Genomic DNA, 18,178 nt, shown 5'->3' with positions numbered 1-18,178 from the left:
AGTGTGGCCAGAAGAGGCAGGGGGTGCCCTCCCGGATCAGCCACTGAAGTCACTTCTACCCCTCTCAGGGCATCTCCCCTGGGAGGATTACAACAGCCTCCTGTGGCCTCCCTGCTGGTATGCTTCCTCTTTAAAACCCCTCAACTGCTGCTCATCCCCAGGTCTAGGCTCCTGGCACCATGGGCACTGCAGGCAGGGCTATTCCTGCCTTTCTTTCTCACCTTTGACCCCGTACCCACTCCCTTTCTGAGCCCCTACTCTGCGTTTGCTCACACCCCCCATCTGCCTGGGATGTCCGTTTCAACCCTCTGCCCTCCCCTCCCCGTTCTGTCATCTCCTTCCCACCCACCGTTACCTAAGGGTAGTGTCATAAGCAGACCCCCTAGACTCTACCACCCGCCATCCTTTCCCACTCCAAGCTGGATCAGATATCCCCCAGACCCTAAATGCTCCCTAGAGGTCCAGTGATTAGAACTCCATGCTTCCGCTACAGGGGGCACAGGTTTGATCCCTGGTCTAGTCAGGGAACTAAGATCCCACCTGCCACATGGCCAAAAAAATGACCCCATCATCTTTTACGTGTTTTTCTATTTGTGAATTTATAATTCTGTGTCTCTTCACCCACCCTCACCAGACGTATGGGGGTTGGAATTGTGTCTCATTCATAACAGCATCCCAAGCTCTGGCACCATGGCTGGTGGCCCAATAAATAAAAGAAGCTAGAGAAGTGGACTTGGAAGCATTGCTCATAAATGCCAAAGTCCCAAACAGCTTCCACCTTCCCCGGGACTGCACGCAAGACAGGCCTGAGCAGCAAGGCAAGGCAGGGAGTCCACTTAGGGGCAAGCAGAACTTGGGCCCAGCTTCCAGAGGTTCAAGGAACTGGAGAACCACCATGTAAAACTCAATTACACCCTGGGGTCACAGGACCCACATGAGTGCTTCTTCCCACTCCCAGCCTGTTGCAGCCAAGGCTCCAGCACCAAACCCAGACCCTTAGCGTCCGGTGGGAACAAGCCCAGACACATAGCTAGTTTTGTCCCTGACACGGGACACCACCTGGATCACACAGCACCTGAAGGCAGCACTACTCACTGCAGGGACCTTGGCTCCAAAGGAGCTGTCTCTCTCTCCCCAGTTTCTGTAGATGGCAAAGAATAGATGAGCTCCCCTGGGACCAGTCCAGCCAGAATGGAAGGACTCTAGCCCCAGCACAATGAAGTGGGTCACCCCATAGCCTATACACCTGGAACCCCTTTCCCAGACCTCAGGCAAAAACCATGTTTCCCATGGGAGGAGGGAAGGGGGGTGCAGGAGAAAGTCTGGAACAAAGATTCAATGGAGAAGGAGAAACCAGGAGGAGCTTTGAGATCAGAATTAAATTCTTTAATACAAAATGTTTTTTTCTTTAAGATATATCTGTATTCCTTCGTTGTTGTTTAAAAATAAATATGTACTACGGAATATCTCGAAAAACTGCACTAGAGACAAAGATGTGATGTTAATATCTTTTTCCCCACAATTATTATGGATAAACAGTAGCACCAATAAATAAATGATAACAAATATTAAAATTAAAAAAGGAGAGAGATTTAGTATGTAGAATTCTCTATTTTTTCTTGTTTTGTTTTTACATATAAAAAACAGAATAGCAATGTCTATTTTATCAGAATCACATATATACATAAACATATATATATATATATATATATATATATACAAACACAAGTTACCAAATATATATATAGTATGTAGATGTATATTGAAACCTTATTTCAAAGGAATGTGTGGTGGGGAGCCAGGGGATGGGGAGGGCAGAGTTGAGTGTTAGCAAAATTAAATATCTGTTCAGGACAAGCTAGTGACTGTCACCGATCAGAGAGAGAGATTGGAAACAGGAGTTTTCTACACAAAGACCAGTACAAACAAGAGAGAGCGAGAGAGCAAGAAATACATCTCATAAATAGTTGAAATTAAATATTAACCAAGAATACTGAAAAAAACCCTACTCTTTAATTAAATTAACTGTTTTAATTTCTAATTAAAAAGGGATATTAAATAAGTACCGTATATAAAACACTTCTCTTTTCTCTGCCTCCAGGGTGGGCACGGGGATCCTGCCCTGTCTCTCTGCGCCGCGGGAAGGGTTGGGTCGGGTGGGGTCGGGTGGGTTGGGGGACGGAGGTGGGTTAACCACTCACACACACACAGCCAGGTCTCCTGGAGGGGACAGAACTAGTGGTTTCAATGGTCTGAGGACATCGGGCCCTCCTGGGCTGCACCCGGGGAGCGAAGCTGGGAGAGGGCCAAGGCAGAGGCCCTTCCCTCGGAGGACCAGCTGTCACCGGGGTGGCCCTTCCTCCACCAACGTCTCTTCTCTTCGCTGAGACATGTCGGTGGCCTCCTGGGCATCTTGGAAGCGGGTGAGGAGGTGAAGGCTGCCCAGGCTCCTGAGTCTTCCAGGCAGTGCCCCTGGGCGGGGGGCAAGATGCGCACGGAGGGGGTCTCCAAAGCACAGCAGTGTCCCGAGTCTCCCCCAAACTCCTGGTCAGAGCCAGCGTCCTTGTCCCCCTGTACCTGTCAGCTGTCTTTCTGTCCATTTGACTCGGGAAAGAGGCTCGGGGCCAGGGCTGGGTTTGTCGGGCTTCCCAAAAGCAGACCAAATTTGCCCCCGTGCCCTGGCCTTGCGCATTCCCAGACAGGGGAGGGGACCCTGGCTGCCGTAGAGGGATAAAAAGACGATGCCAGACTCTCTCCTTCCGTCCTCCTCCTTGTCGGGATCTGGGCGGGGACATTCTCCTCCCAACTCAAGTCCACAGCAGTCAAATACATCCAGTGAAGACACCAATAACATTAGCAATGTTAATTTTTTAAAAAGAATATATATATTTTATATATATATAAAATATATATATTTATTTTTATATATATAATATATATATATATATATAAATGTATGTATGTATGTATGTGGGTGGGTGTGTCTACAGGAATCCCAGAAATAAAACTCTCTAATCTTCCGGGCTCGGTGATTTAGCAGCAAGAGAAATAAAATGGCAATCCAATTCCAAGAGGAACCGTGCTGGGTCACCCGCCCATGAATGCTTCTGCCGGAGCCTCACGCTCCGGACCCAAAGTGCTCTGCGCACAGCCTCCTCTTCCTTCATGTCAGGTTTCTGGATTCAGGATTGTTCTGTCGATGGTGGTGGTGGTGGTGGTGGTGTGGTGGTGGTGGCGGCGGCTATGGGTAGTTCTGTGTCAGTCTTTCCTGGTGAGACGTCTGGTTCCCGAAACCCTGAGGGAGGCTCCTTCCTCCAGCCCGGCTCACCGCCTCGGCTTGTCACATCTGCGGGGACAGGGGAGACAAAGGCTGGGGGTCAGGGCCAGGGGAGGGGCTCTGGTGGGGAGGCTGCAGCCCCCTCCTTTCTGCAGCCTGAGGCGGCGGTGGAGAAGAAGAGAAAGCACAGTCCTAGCCTCCGGGAGCCCCTGGCCAAGGGCCCCCTCCACCACCGCCTGAGCAGGAGCTAAGCCCGGGGCTCCCAGGCTGCCCTCTGGACTCTACAGCCCAGCTGCGACAAGACAAAGACAGGATGACATCTCATCACAAGCAACAAATGAACACATCCCCGAGAACGGTCCCTGCCTGACATTTAAGAGCTGACGGGTGAGCAAAGTTGGACCGAGTTAATCAGCAAAGCATCCCTGCCGGAGATGTTTCAGGGCGGTCCCTATGGGGCTGGTTTGGGGGAGCGAGTGGGGGAGAGTGAAGGATGGGCCTGTGCAGAGGCCAAGCAGGCCAGCGGGCTGGGCAAGGGAGGCTCCTGAGGGACGGGACCCGGCAGGGCTTGGGAACCCAGGGAAGGTGAGGGACACACCTCCCCTCTCTGTCTGTGCCTCTGCATCAGGCCCCGGGCACCAGACTGCCTTTCCTTTTCAATGTGCTATTTAACTTAGGGTGGGGGAAGCAAAGGGGACTCCTGGAATTCTCCCATCATGCGTCAGGCCTGGGGCAGCTCACCTTGTACCCTCCCCATGTGAGGAAGGACCAGAGCAGACCTTCCCTTCTGAGAACCTAGAAATGGGTATCTAAGCTTCTAATCTGAGGATGGACATTCCCCCATACAGCCAGATCAGAGGAGGGGTTCAGGTAACTTCACTTGGCCCCCAGGTCACTGTAGACATCCCCCAGTCCATCTCTCCAGAATCATCACCATGGTAACCCTAAGACAGCGAGTCCCTTATCTTCTCTGAGGCCCCTGGGAGATACAGAGACCCCCTCATCTAGCCCCGGGGTAAGTCAGAGCCCCCACCCCTCCAGCAGAGTGTACATTTTGGTCTTCACATACTGCCAAGACAGACAGAACCCACAGCAACGCCCCGCGGCCTGGTCCCAGCCTCCTCTGACACTCACAAGCCACAGGAACATGGGGGATGGGGGAGACAGCCACACTCGAAGGACCTTGTTAATTAATGAGGCATCTGGACTAGCTAGAGGGGGCGGTCGGGGTTGGGGGGTGGCCCTGGCCCTGCCTGGGAATCCCCATAAAAGCCTCTCATCCCAGGGTGAAACTTGCGCTGGCCCAGAGGGCTCCCTGCCTTTGAGCACAGGCCAGACGGTCGAAACGCCATCAAAGGCATCAAAAGACTGCCAGCCACCAGTCACGGGCTCCTGTTCCTGTCCTCACCCCTGAAATCGCGCATGTACTCGCTCACCGCCTGACACTTCCCTGGCCCCCGGTGTGCACAAGGGACAGAAGAACAGACAGCTGGGGGTCACACAGATGAATAAAATCCAGGCGTGAGGGACTCACAATCCAGTGTCAGGAGGATGGGTGTGGCTCCTTCCATCCACCCATCCTGAGGAAATAACAGGTGGGCTGTTCTGGTTGCTGCCATGATGACCCGAGTATTGCGGTATCAGTTGTGCCCTGATGGTAATCTCCTCTCTGCCCTAAACCAACAGCCAGGGCCCATGCGCTCCAGGCCCCCAGTCTGAGGATGCACTCAACCCCTGTCCCCATGGAGAGACACTGAGGGGATGAGAAACCCAGCGGTGCAGACCTCAGAGGCGGTGCCAAAGTCCCCCAGCTGTCTGCACTTTGTAGAGGCAGCATGTCCCCCATGCCCGGACGGGCCCTCCCTATTAGTAGCAAAGGCAGTCATCATAACATCAGGACCAACCGCCACCAGGAGCAGGACCACAGGACACAACACTCAGCTTGCGTCCACACCACCACAGGAAGCCACGCAGGCCTGCCCACTCAGGCAACCAGGGCAAGCTCTGAACGGGCCCCGCCAGGCTGGCCAGCGCCTGCCGCCCAGCACCGGGGCCCCCCACGAGCAGAGAAGGCGGCAGTCACCAGGCAGGCAGCTAGAAGCAGAGCAAGCAGCTGGCAACTCTCAAGTGCGCGCTCGCTCACTCTCTCTCTCTCTCTCTTTCTCTCTCTCTCTCTCTCTCCCCATCTCTGAGCAAAGCCCCTCTCTGACTTGCTCGCCCTCTGGGAACCAACCTGCAAGTACGTTCGTTTAACTCAAGCTGCCTCGCCTTGCAACGCGAGTCTGTGTTTTTGCAGGAACATTTACACGTCTGCGGATCTTGTACAAACAAATGCTTTCTCCGCTCTGAGCAAGGCCCACAGGGACTGCAAAAGGCAAAAGGAAAGACATCTAAGCTAGAGCGTCAGCAGAGAGAGAGAAAAAATCCGTGCAACACCCCCACCACGCCCGCAGCTGCGCCCCACCCGGCTTGCGGGCCCCCGCGCCCGTCCACACCCTGGAAGGCTCCGATGCCACAGCGGAAGACAAGAGAGAGCGGCGGAAAAAGAGGCAGCAATAACTAGAAGCCGGCCCGCAGGAAGCGGCGATGTGGCCGGGCAGAGTGCGAGGAGCGGGCTGGGCTATCCCACGGGCACAAGTGCAAGTCTCAGGCCACGGGGCCCAACGGCTACCACCCCTGAGAAAGCACACCTTGACTCTCCGACCTGCTGGGGATGCCCACTGGGGCCAACTTCTCCCTGTGTGAGGGCTCACGCCCCGGCCCCCCGACCAAAGGGCTGAGGCAGGGAGTGATGGCAGGCTAGGGCCAGAGGCAGGGTCCACGGGCCAGGCCACTGGTGGCCAGAGGGCCCCCACCACCTCAAACCCAGAGGAAGAGGCCACCCTGGGGGAAGGCTTCTGGGAGTGCCATAGGTTGGCTGGAATACGGGGCTCCCCTCTGGAGGCCCCACGTCTGCAAGGAGGGCCACAGGGGTGTTTGACCCCACGTCCTCCTTCAGCCAACAACAAGCTGCCTCCTGTCATCTGCGCCCCTTCCTCACACCACATCTGCCCTCCCTACCCCACCCCCCAGCTTCCAGAGAAGTGCGGAAGCCTAGAGCGGTGGAAACCAGTTGGGTGAGCAGGCATCCGTGCCTGGCACCCGTGCCAACATGGGCCCGCCACCAATGCCCAGTGGGTGAGGGAAAAGGCGGTGCCCCAGCCAAGCCAGAGACCCCCTCCCTGAACCCTGCAGGCCCACTCTGCCCACCCTCCCACCTCCAACCCTGGACGGTAATGCCACCACCATGTCTACCCACTCTGTGCCAATTAGTGGAGTGAGAGTGAGAGAGAGACACTGGGAGGAGGGAGGCTGGGAGCCAGAGAAGGGGATGGGGGAGAGGGGAGGAGGGCGGAGCTCTGGGGTCCTGCAGGTGGGAGTTTGACTGGGGGCCAGGAAGGCTCCGGTGGGGGGAATGAGACGGCAGCGGCACCACGTACGCGCTCCAGGATTTATACCGGGATTTCTTGCGCTTTCTTTTTTGCCCTTTGCCCTTTCCTCGAACTGATTTTCTGGAAAATAAAAAAACAGAGACAGACAGAGAGAAAGCGAGGGGGAAGGGGAGAGGAAAGGAAGCAGTGAGGGGCGCAGGATGCAGGACACACACCGGGGCACACGGGAGAGCTTGCACACGGGCACACAGGCGGGACGGGGACGGGGTGGCGGGCACTTTGAAGGCATTTCAGCCACTCTTGGGGGGCAGGGGGGGGGGCGGTGGGTTCACCCACTTTAGCCACACCTGAGCAAGGCTGTGAGTGGGAACCAGAGGCTGGGCGGAGGACACTGGACCTACAGGCCTCCACACTTGTGGTGTCTCCTGGTCCCAGGCTGGGGTGGCGGACAAAGCTTAGAGAGCCAGCTCTGTGCCCAGCAGCCCTGTATAGGTCTGACCCTGAAGGTCAGGGGCTCTGGAAGGCAGGCCAGGATTTGGGGAGGAAATCAGAGACCTGACTGGATGAGGGGCAAGGGAGGGCGTGTGCAGGCGTGGGCTCCAGGCACCTTCTGCCTTCACATCCAAGTACAACAGCGAGGGGTCCCTCCAAGGGGCCCTGCCTCTGTAAACCCCGGTTGTGGGGGAGCAGCTATCTTGGAGCTGGCACAAAACCAAGGGCGGCACATGAAAGGCACCAGCTAGCCCAGCCATAACCTGGGCCGAGAGGCGGGGCTGGGTGCCCTGGGAGCCCCGGGCAGGCGGCAGGGTGGGGTGGGAGTTAGGGAGGCGTGGGGAGGAGGGGCCTGGGCGGCACTTGGCAGCAGGTCCTCTCCCCAGCCTGTCAAAGCCTGCTACACCATCTCACCAGACTCTCTTCCGGGCCCAGGCGAGCCCCCTACTCTCCCTGTGGGCAAGGCAGGGATTTGGGGAATGGGCAGGCGGGGTGGGGGGGGCAGGCTGAAGCCTGTCCCCCTCAAGGGAACCAGCACTCTCTACACCTGCCCACACCACCCCCCCACACCCCCACCAAGAATACCCCTCAGGAGGACAGCCACAGGGGAGAGTGAGGGGGGAAGGGATGGAGGAGAGGGAGAAAATACTGGAAGAGGAGGGTCTGCACTCACTCGCACATTCTCTCTGCGCACCTGCTCTCCCCACTCACTGCTCTATAGCCACAGCAATACTGGGAGCTGGGGGCTTAGGGAAGAGGCAAGGGGTCGAGGCCACTGGGGCTTCAGTGTCACCAGAGCGTTGGGGGGCAGACGGGACGGTGGGTGGGAGGAGGGTGGAGGTACTCTCTCTCAGTCTCTTCCCCTGCAGGCTCTCTCCCGTGCCAGCTGCTCACCCTATCCTGAAGGCTCATGGCCCCCAGACCTCTTCCCACCTGCTCTACCCTGACCTGACCCTCCACACTGAGCAACGGGAAGCCTCAGAAGATAGCCAACATTCACCTCTTTCTCCCTGGCCAACGGGGCTGAGCGGCTCTGGCCTGTCTCACTCCCACAGGAGGGCACGCATCAAGAAAACACCCCAGCTGGCCCCCAGTCCAACTGCACCACCGCTGCAGCCACTGAAAGAGGCCACTTCCTCGAACACACAAAAGCTGGCCTCCCTGCCACCCACTCCCTCTCCCTGCCATGGGTGATGGGACGCTAGAGCAGGCCCAGGAGCCAGCGTCCACGCTGGCCCCACACGCAAATCCCGGCCAGGAATGGCCCGGAGACGCATCGTCTCTTCCAAAGGAAGCTCCAGGCACCAGGCCGCATTTTGTCAGTCATTCTAGAGCTGTCATCCTAGGGCTTGCTCCATCCCACTGCTGCTACCACGAGGCCCCGTGAAACCAACTCTCAGACCCAACTGACCCCCCGTCAGACCCCCACCCCCTGAGAGAGGAAGCCAAGAGCCCCAAACCAAGACAATTGGTCACGGAGAGGGAGAAGGGCGAAAATCGTGGCCACTTACTTTTCTTGCCTTGCTTTATCTTTCTTTGGTCTGCAGTAGGTAGAGAAAGAGAAAAGAACAAAACAGAGAGGCGTTCAGATGGTGATAATAACAATAACAGTATTTATGATATATCAGTACAGTTTTAATCTCTTGACATATAACAACTCACTTAATCCTTGTAACAATGCTAGGCAGTATGTAATACTATTATTGTGCCCATTTCGCAGATGTGGAAACTGAGGCACATTAAAATAAAACCTAAATGCCCACAGTTATACAGCTGGAGGGTGAAAATGAGCTAACATGCTTAACTCTGGAACACGCTTAACTCTGGTCCAGAGCAAGCCCCCTGAAGCTGTTCACTGAATGAATGACTCCAAGACTCCATCCTCACCTGCATTCACATTTGTTATGCTGTAGGAAGCTCATCTCCCCTATGTGCTGGCTTTGGTGAGGTTTGATCCGCATAATCTGAAGGCAAAGGAAGCAGATCACAGAGGTTAGTGACCCAGCCAGCCATACCCAGGTGGGAAACCCCATGGCTCCTGCCACTTAGCACCCAGGGGTTCTACAGAGCAGAAAAGGGTGGTAGAAGTGTGGGGGACCAAGGGCTCTATCAGAAAGAGCCTCAGGCCCACTCCAACTCCTCCCACCCTGCTGACCTCAAGGAGCCCCTGCTTCTCTTGAGGGCAGACATGTCTGCAGGGTTGGCCAGGCTGGGAATTCAGGTCCTGGGTTCTTGCCTCTCCCCCTCCCTCCCCTCCTGTTATCCCCTCCAGGCTTCACCCAACCCCCAGGAGCCACCCAAGAGCCACCCACTCCTCCCTGGGGTCTCAGAGCTCCCTCCAGCCCCATCCAGGCTGAGACACGCCCTGTGACCAGGCAGCAGCAAAGGACTGGCTTTTTAAACTCCCCACAGACCAGACTCATCCAGCTTCCCAAACAGAGCCCCAGGGAGGCAGGGCTGTCTTCCTCCAAGAGAGGAAGGGAGGGGCTCCTGTCACAGGTGTCAGCCCTCTCCTGAGCCCAGCGGGCAGAGGTCAAGGAGGAGGAGGAAGTGATCAGGGGTTGTTGGAAACCTGGGCTCAGAAAGGCAAGCATCTTTTTCTCCAAAGAGGGTCAGACGCCCGCATCTCCCCTTGACTGACTCCGCGGCAGGAGCTGGGCAAAGCAAGCCTAGCTCCTCCCTTTAAGAGCTGCCAGGAAAGGGCTGGGGAACACCTGTGGCCAAAGCCTGAGGGCCCACCCCCGGCCCCACCCCAGCTCCCTGCCGATGCCCACCTGCATGGTGATGTTGAACTCCTCAGTGGGCACACACTCCAGACTTTCGTCATTACAGCAGCCCCCGCACCGCATCAGGGGCACACAGGACGGCTTGAAAATGAACTCAATCTCATCTGGGTACTCCTGGAAGATGTCCACCAGGGTCTCGATGGGACGGCAGAAGCTGCGCTGGTAGACATCCATGAACTTCACCACTGTGTGGGAAGGGGGTGACACGTGAGCCCAGCAGGTCACAGAAGAGACGGCCGGCCCCTCTCTCCACCCAGCTCTGCAAGGCCTCTCCTTTCTGTGAGAGGTAACCACCACGGGAAAGGCCTTCCAAACATAACTTAAGTGTCTCGGGCCGTGGTTGAAGTCCTTCCCTAGCTTTCCACCGCCAACACTGATGAAGACCTGTGTTTATTCTAAAGATTACATGGTGTTGTCAGATCCCAAGGGAGTCACCCTGCCATATCTGGTCCCCTTGCCTCACCATGACAGCCAAGCTGATTCCTAGGTCAACTGTGAGGCCAGAGGGCAGTCTGAGTATGTGTATATCTGCTGGGGGTCTCTAAGCTTCCCGTGAAAGGACAGCCAGCTTGGCAAACCTGCTTGCTCTCCATTTCCCTCCCACCTCCCCGCAGCAGCCACCGCACCATTAGCTGACAGCCACTCAAAGAGCACTTCTTGTGTGCTCTGGTGCTGTGTACAGGAGTCCGTGATGTTATCCCAGACAATTCTCCCCCCACGGTACTGCAAGGTTCTGGTAGGACCCACCCTCCCCCTGGCTTTACAAATGGGGAACTAGAGGCTTAGAGAGGCTGAGTAACTGGCTCCAAGGCCACACTGCCATTAAGTCACACAGTTAAAGTTGGCTCTGAACATCAAAGCCTCCCCAAGCCAATGTCCTGTGAAACAGAAGGGCAGCCTTGGGGGGCACTTTGCCACCTGCCAGACCCCCTCCCCAGATACGGGCTGAGGAGGCAGTGGGCATCGGCCCAGGGGCTGGGTCCGCCTGGAATCAGCAGGTGGCTGTGGGCGGGCACACTGCGCTGGCCCTGCCAGCCACCGATAACCCCACCCAGGAGGGCAAACTGCTTGCATCATGGAAAAAACGGCGCTGCCACTGCAGTCACAGAGAGCTTCTAGAAGCTGATCTGGAGGGAGACCAGGGTAAAGACAACTTCCCAGGCTGGCCGTGGAGCCTGGGGTGCACCAGAGCATGAAGGGGTGATTCTGGGCCACAGGGGCGGGGCCCTTGAGAACACATGAAGTCAGGACTCCGAATGGCTGCCTCAAATTGCGGCCTGGCCTGCTGCTCCCTGTCACCCCTCCATCACCACCACGGAGCAATCCTGTCCCTGAAATGAATTTCCCCTATACAGAAGGGAAGAAGCAGCACCCAGCTAGCGAGGAAGCCTGGGCCCTGGCCAGGACTCGGTGTGACCTTGGGCCAGTTCCTCCCTCTCTGGGCGTGAGGCTCTGCACATCTGTGTAAGTGGGCTGGGCGGATCGCTAAAGACACCGAAACAAGAGGCTGAAGTAGAGGGTTTTGCTTTCCAACTCCAGCCCCAAGAACATGTGCCCTTTTCTCAGCCCAGGAGATACAAGGTTGGAACCCCACCACAGCATCTGAAGTGCATACTCCCAGCTGCCTCCCAGTCAGAGGCCATAGCTAAGTCTCCCCTCACTCCTCTCGCCAGAGGGGTGAAGGAACATGAGCCTGGGGGTGGTGGGGGTATACAGTGGATTAAGGATAATGCGAGGAGCTGAGGGGAAGAAGGGGAGGCTACAAGTGTGAAAATAGGAAAGAGAATAAAAGAGGCTCCTAGACTCGTCTGAGGTTTCTGCTTTCCCCATCCAATGGGCACAGAACTCTCCACTGCTAAAAGGGTTAGGATCAAGCATCATCAGAAAGAGTATAAACCAGAGCAGGGACCTGAAGAAGTCCTTTTCTAAGCCAAGTCTACATTGAAGAAAATGACTAATCAAGAATTCTTGACCTGACACTTCACCCTGGTTGGGAACAGAGGTGGCCAAGACTTTGGGGCCACAAGGACAGGACAGCAGAATGGTCTGGCCTGGGTCATGAGTTGGTAGCTGAGGATAAAAAGATCCAAGCTGGGAATTTCTTGGAAAAGCTCCCTGGGATCCCTGAGGCCCCCCAGGAGGTAGAGAGGGAAACCTCATCGCACCCATCACACCCCAGCCACTGTCTCCAAGGAAAGCTGTCCTGCTTTCTTCTCAGGCGTGGGCACACATACACTCCAACTTCAGACTAGTGGCTTTCCTTATTTCTCGAAGACAACCTTTTTCCCCAGCAGACAAAGACCATTTGTCTCGCCTCTCCCAGACCACAGAGAGAGACCACTGGAAGCTGAGGGGGCTGGGTGCACCCTGGGAAGGGGCAGTGTCAGTGGCTCAGCAAGGAAGCCAGGCCCTGAGTCCAGGAAAGGACCCCCTCCCCGCCAGGTGAGGAAGGAGGCAACACCAGCCAGGCATCGCCAGGGCCTGGGGAGTGCAAACACTGGCCCTGGCCACCACTGGGGCCACCTGACTCGGGTCTGGGAAACTCGCCTGGAGGAAGACCCCAGGGCCTTTCCTTCTCAGAGGCGGAGCACAGGAGTAGAGGCTACATTCAGCACTGGGGAGAGCCAGGGCGTCCCTAGAGAAATGGGAGGATCCGTACTCCAAACCACAGTGAACAAAAGGCAGGCAGACTCGGGCTGGGCAGAGGGGCGGGGCTCCCGGGAGCTACAGCCAGCCCTCTGCTGGACCGAGAGGGAAGTTCACAAGCACCCAAACCTGCTCCTCAGGAGGGCATGGGGAGGCTGTCGGCTTTCTCTCTCTACCCCCAGAGGAATGCACACCAGCGGGGAGGGGGGTTCCATGAGGCTGCACCCTCTGCATCTCCAGCTCATGCACAGCCAGCAATCGGGACAGCAAGGGTCACAGCCCCCACCACACAGACCCCACAGGTGGGACCTGGCTGGGTTGGAAGGGTCATGGACTATTCATCCTCCCCTGGGAGCAGAGGGGAACAAGGGACCCTGCCCTTGACATCTGGGATCCCTGGATACTATTTATCTTCCTGGCTGTGCTCATGACTCCCTCTCCAAATAAATTTTACTGGAAAAAGCAGAAGAAAAAGACCACGAGTTCTATTTCTAGCAGCGGTCCGAGTAGGTCAGAGTCCCCAGAACTGAAGGGTTAACCTCTCGGCACTCACCCTTTTCCTTTCTAGATCCCCTTTCTAGATCTTTTCTAGATCACCGGCCCCACAATCCCCCCCAACAGACCTTCCCACTCATCTGCTGGGGGATCAGGGATCAGGGAACCCCATCCACGTGCAGGCGGGGTGGGGGCCGGGGTGGGGGGCCACTTACCTTCGTGGGGTTTCTGCCCTCCTTCTGCCATGGGTGCAGCCTGGGACCACTGAGGACAAAGCAAAGAGCGAAGAATGGGCAGCGGCAGGGGCAAGGGTGTGCAGGCCCAGCCAACCCGCCCCTGCTCCCTCCTGGAACCCCTCCCAGCCTGCAGCCTCTGGCTTCTCCCGGGCTTCCGAACCGAGCAGGGCACCTCCAGGGGCTCCCTACAGCACAAAGCACCCCCTCTCCGAGCTGCTCCAATTCTGAAGTCAGGGAAGATAATGAATGACCAGATATTGGGGGTGAGGGGGGCTCAGAACACAGGAAGAAAACACCAGAAGGCAATGCTGTTCAGGTCCCCACCCCTCCCTGACATTTCCCTTCCCCAGCTCTCACCGGCCCCTTGCTGAGCTAGGACAAGTGAAGTCTCTCAGCCCCCCTGACTCCCGGGTCCAAAGCCATGGGCAAGTCTTAAGGTCAAACAGGAGGACGAACATGGACGGGGCAGGAAGGAAGGACTGGGGGTGAGAAAAGCAACATGGGGACCTTCCCCTGCTGACATGACAAATACCAGGGTGAGCTGGTGCTGGGGCGGGGGGTGGTGCAGAGGACCGCAGGGCGCCAAGCACCCTCCCCCACCCAAACGCTTCTGTTCTCAGGAATACCTAGTAAAGCCACAGGTTGCCTAAAGAGTAAAACCTGGGAGGAAACCCTGGGGGAGGGGAGGGCCCTGTTTTTTCCTATGAACCAGTCTCCCCAGAACCTGAATCTATCTCCAAAGCCCCGAGGCTCGCACTGTCATCTCATTTTCTGGCTTCTTCTCCCTCCCAGACTGAGGGGGTCGCCGAGTCCCTCTCACCTGCTGGGCACCTTCCTCAAAGGCAACCAGGGAAGCCTTTAATGCCTTAGCACTGCCCAGCCCCTAGGGGGCCCCCTACACTCCCTAAGCCTGAGGCTTCTGGTTGCTCCCCACCCCCACTAGATCATTCCTCCCCTCCCCAGAAGCTGTGAAGGTCAACTAGTCCGACCATGCCGACCTGACAGCACCGGACAGGCCGACCTGACAGCACCAGACAGGCGAAGCCTTCTCCCAGCCCTTCCAGAGAGTCTCCAGTCATGGCCACCTGCCCACCCCACCTGCCCTTCTTTGGGGCAGATCCAGAGCAGCAGAGTGGCACTCTAGCACACAGAACTGCATACTCTGCAGACAGAGAGTCTGTCTGCCTCTCTCCCCACACCCTGCTGCAATACACCCCAGACCCCCAGCCTTGCCTCCAGGGCCAAGGTCAGGTAACAGTTTCCAGGATCCCAGATGGACAGCCTGCCACTGCAGCTCCCTCAGGGACACCCATGCCCAGGGGTCTCTGCCTGAGCCCCTTACCCATCTCCATGGCACCCCTGTTACCCTCTGCTAACATTCCTCCTATGCCCTCCGCTCCTCCTGGGCCCCAGAGAGCAAAGGGGTCAGAAATTTCATACCCCCTCCAAGGCTGGGGGCACTGGGAGGGGCAGTTCTGGGCGGGGAGGGGCCAGGTGCCCTTCTCTGGGGGCCTCTGAAGGTCACACTGTGGCCAGGCAGCCTCTCCTCCCCCTCCCCCCCCCCCCTTGGAGGCCTGGAGCCAAGGCCTTTGTGCCAGGGTCTGAGGAACTCCTGGTAGCAGCAGGGACCCCAGCCCGTTTCCTTCCTTCTGCCTCTCTCCAACGGCGCTCTGAGCAGAAAAGGACCCCTCAGGTGGTTTGGGAAAGCAAGCTGGGTGGGCAAGTTTAGAGTTCCCAAAAACCACCTGCTCCTACTCCAACGCCCATTTCACCAGAACAAAGTGTGTTTGCAAAGCTGGCAGGAGCTCCCTCCAAAGGTTCGGGGAGGGCTAGTCCCACACCGCCCATGTCACAGCAAATTTCAAATCATTTTCCCAAAAAGTGCAACGTGGAATAAGGACACCCTTTAAACCCTCCCTGCGGTCGCCCCCAAAAAGCTAAAGCACAGCTCACTCGGAAGTATGGGGGAGGGGAGGGAAGCAGACTGTCACCGAGTCGGGACTTTAAGTAGAGTCTCGACAAAGCACCGGGCTGGGCCCGGGTAGCCCGACTCCTGACAGTCATCTTTCTTTCCTCGGAGTCTGGGGCTGGAGAGAGGTTACGTGGGTCTTCTCAGCAGAGGGGAGTTAAAAATAAAGGGGTAGCGGGGGCTTCTATTCGAACAGGCGAGGAAACTGGGAAGGGGCGTGAGGAAATGCCTCCTAGGAGGGGTTTAAGGACTGGGGACAGTGGGAAGGCACAGGGGTGGTTCTCCGGGTCCTCGGCATGGGGCTACCTCGAGAGGTCACCTTCCCGCGGAGAGCCGGCGGGGGGAGGGGCGCGGCTCGCCGCCCCGGGTTCCCGGCTCGGGCCGCCGCGGCTCCGGGAACACGCGGCCGGCCAGGCCCGGGCTGATGTAATCGGCTCCGCGCCGCGCGCGCCCGGCCGGGCGGGGGAGGGCGGGCACCGAGCGGGACGCGAGCTGGGACGGGCGGGGGTTGGTGCGGCGCAGGTGGCCCGGCGGAGAGGGGGGGTCCCAAGCAGCAATCCACCCCAAAACTTTTCCCCAACTCGCGGCGAGGGCCGCAGAGATCGAGCGGCAGTGACAGCAAGCCCCATCTCTCGCCTGCCCCCTGCCCCCTCCACGCTCTCTGCCCTCCCCCGGTCCAAGGTCCGAGCACCCCCACCCCCGCTCGCCAGGGCTCCAGCTCCCGCCCCAGCTGCCCAGACTTCCAGTTCGTCGGGGACCAGCGGCCGGGAGCAAACTTCAGCCGCCGGCGGCAGCGCAAGCCCAGCCCCCTCAGCCGCCTCCTCCGGCTCCCGCCCTCCGCTGGTCGGCCCAGATCGTACGTGCGGTGACTCTGGTGGGTGGGCAGGGCCCGCGTGGGCGGTGAGACTCTATCCCGGTGCCCTCCCACCTAGCGCGCGCCCCCTCCCCCTACACCTACGAAGATAGAGGGGAAGCCGCGAGCCCGGTGCCCAAGGACCCGCGTGGGGCACGGAGTCCCCCACGCGCGCGCTCGCACGCACGTCCCCAGCCCTTACCTTGGCATGGTGAAGGTAGAGCAGCAAGGCAAGGCTCCAATGTACCCAAGAGAGCAGAAAGTTCATGGTTTCGGAGGCCTGGCCGGGGCCGGCGCGGCTCGCGCTCCCTCTCCGGCTCGGGCTGCGGGGCGGCCCGCTCTCCTCGGCGCCCAGGCGGGCTCCTCTTCCTCCCGGAGCCGAGGCCCGGGCCAGGGCCTGGGGCGCGCGCGCGGCTGGAGCACTGTCTGTGCACACAGCTGCCTCACCCGTCCATGAGCCCGGCTTCCGAGAGCCGAGTCGCCACCGCGGCCCCTTCTCCTCTTCCTTCTCTTCTTCCTCCTCCCCCTCCTCCGACTGCGGCTCCTCCCGGCCCGAGCGAGCACTTCTCCCGGTGCCACTCGGCTCGGCAGCCCCGGCACGGACCACGGCTCCTCCGGAACGAGAACAGCCCAGAAGTTGGACGAAAAGTTTCAGGGCAACGTCGCGAGCCCCGACCCCCTCCACCCCGCCTCCGGGCGCGGGCTCCGGCTCCTGCCCGCGGCTCGCCGCCGCGTCCACCGTCGGCCGCCGGCCGGGGAGGAGGTGGGCGCTGGGGCAGGGGGCGGTGTCTGTCTGTCTGTCCGTCAGCGCTGCTGGTCCGACGCGGGATCCTGAGGGGGAGGGCTCACGCTGCGCTCTGGCGGTCACCCCCAAAAAACAGGTCACTCACTTTGCCCCTGTCCCTCTCGTGTCGCTCGTCAGCGCGCGCTCTCTGACCGGTCTCTCTTCCTTCACTTCTCTTTGGAGCTCTTGCTACCCTCTTTTTTCTCTGCTTGTTTCCAGAATCCGAAGTGATTTTCGGGGGGAGTAAAAGAGCAATCTCCCCAGACGGTCGGCCCGATTTAGTGGGGAATGGGAGGCAAAAATAAATTAAAACGGGAAAGAATACGGTTAAAAAAAAAAATGTTTCAGAAAAAAGGAGGAGGGTAAACCCTGGATAAATGAATATCAAATTCCAGTGCGGAGACCCCTGGCCGGTGACCCCGCCGGTCCGTCCGCCTCTTCGATGCGTCTCCCGACCGAGCGCCGCTGCCGCCGGCTCCACTCGCCCCCCAACGCCGCGGCCTCGTCGCAGCCCGGCTGCCCCAAGCCTCTGCGCTCCTCACCGCTACGAGCCGACTAAAAAGAAGGCATGGCCCCGCCCCGACACGCCCAGGGGGCGGGGCCATGCCCAGCCTCAGCTCCTGGGTCCGTCCCCTCTGCGCCTCTGGCCACTGCCTTCCCCTGGGGACACCGACCGAAGCCCGGGCCCCCACCCACCCCAGAGAAGGGAGTGCTCGATCCCCACCAAGGCGCACAGCCTGAACATTACCTATCGGCCGCCCTCTTCCGGGAGACACACACACCCGCGCGGTATTTGCGGGGAGGGTACAGGAAAGTGAGGTTATGTGCGGTCAGGGCTCCAGAGCTATTCTTCCTCTATGCTGGGAATATTGGAGGGGGCAGGGGTTTGAGGGAGTCGGACAAGGACGGGTGGAAAGAGAGACACACAGATCCGTTGGAATCCTGGGGTGACCCCTGCCTTCTCCACCCCCCCAAACACTCTCAACTACCCGCCCCTCCAACACACACAGTCACAGGCGTCCTCACTCTCACGCAGACGCTGCATCCCAAGTTCACCCAGCTTCCCTGTGGTGGCTGAGCGCCCCCTAGTGACTATCGTATGCACACCCCATCTCAGGTTCAAGAGGCCTCAAGACGAGGGTTGAGGGAGATTACCCCGACATCCCCCCTCCAACCCCCGCCCCCGTGTCTGACCTCTCAAACAGTGGC

At 58.4% G+C, this 18,178-nt stretch overlaps 1 protein-coding gene across 3 annotated transcripts; it reads right to left on the bottom strand.

Annotated features, from left to right (window-relative positions):
• Positions 1-1,371: 1,371 nt before the first annotated feature.
• VEGFA (vascular endothelial growth factor A) lies at positions 1,372-17,509 on the bottom strand. Of its 3 annotated transcripts, XM_027523959.1 has the most exons (8): positions 16,388-17,509; positions 13,343-13,391; positions 9,975-10,171; positions 9,088-9,164; positions 8,712-8,741; positions 6,757-6,828; positions 5,511-5,642; positions 1,372-3,346 (listed from the first exon to the last, which is right to left on the bottom strand). In XM_027523959.1, the coding sequence occupies exons 1-8, from the start codon at positions 16,451-16,453 to the stop codon at positions 3,325-3,327; spliced, it is 645 nt and encodes a 214-aa protein (XP_027379760.1). In that variant the 5' UTR covers positions 16,454-17,509; the 3' UTR covers positions 1,372-3,324. The 3 variants fall into 3 exon arrangements, with proteins under 3 accessions (XP_027379760.1, XP_027379761.1, XP_027379762.1); XM_027523960.1 differs by lacking the exon at positions 6,757-6,828 and having other exon boundaries at positions 16,388-17,507; XM_027523961.1 differs by lacking the exons at positions 5,511-5,642; positions 6,757-6,828 and having other exon boundaries at positions 16,388-17,508.
• Positions 17,510-18,178: the final 669 nt, after the last annotated feature.

Source organism: Bos indicus x Bos taurus, chromosome 23 (assembly GCF_003369695.1).
Source record: "Bos indicus x Bos taurus breed Angus x Brahman F1 hybrid chromosome 23, Bos_hybrid_MaternalHap_v2.0, whole genome shotgun sequence".
NCBI lineage: Eukaryota > Metazoa > Chordata > Mammalia > Artiodactyla > Bovidae > Bos > Bos indicus x Bos taurus.
Note: the sequence above shows the minus strand (reverse complement) of the source record. Positions and strands in the feature narration are given on the sequence as shown.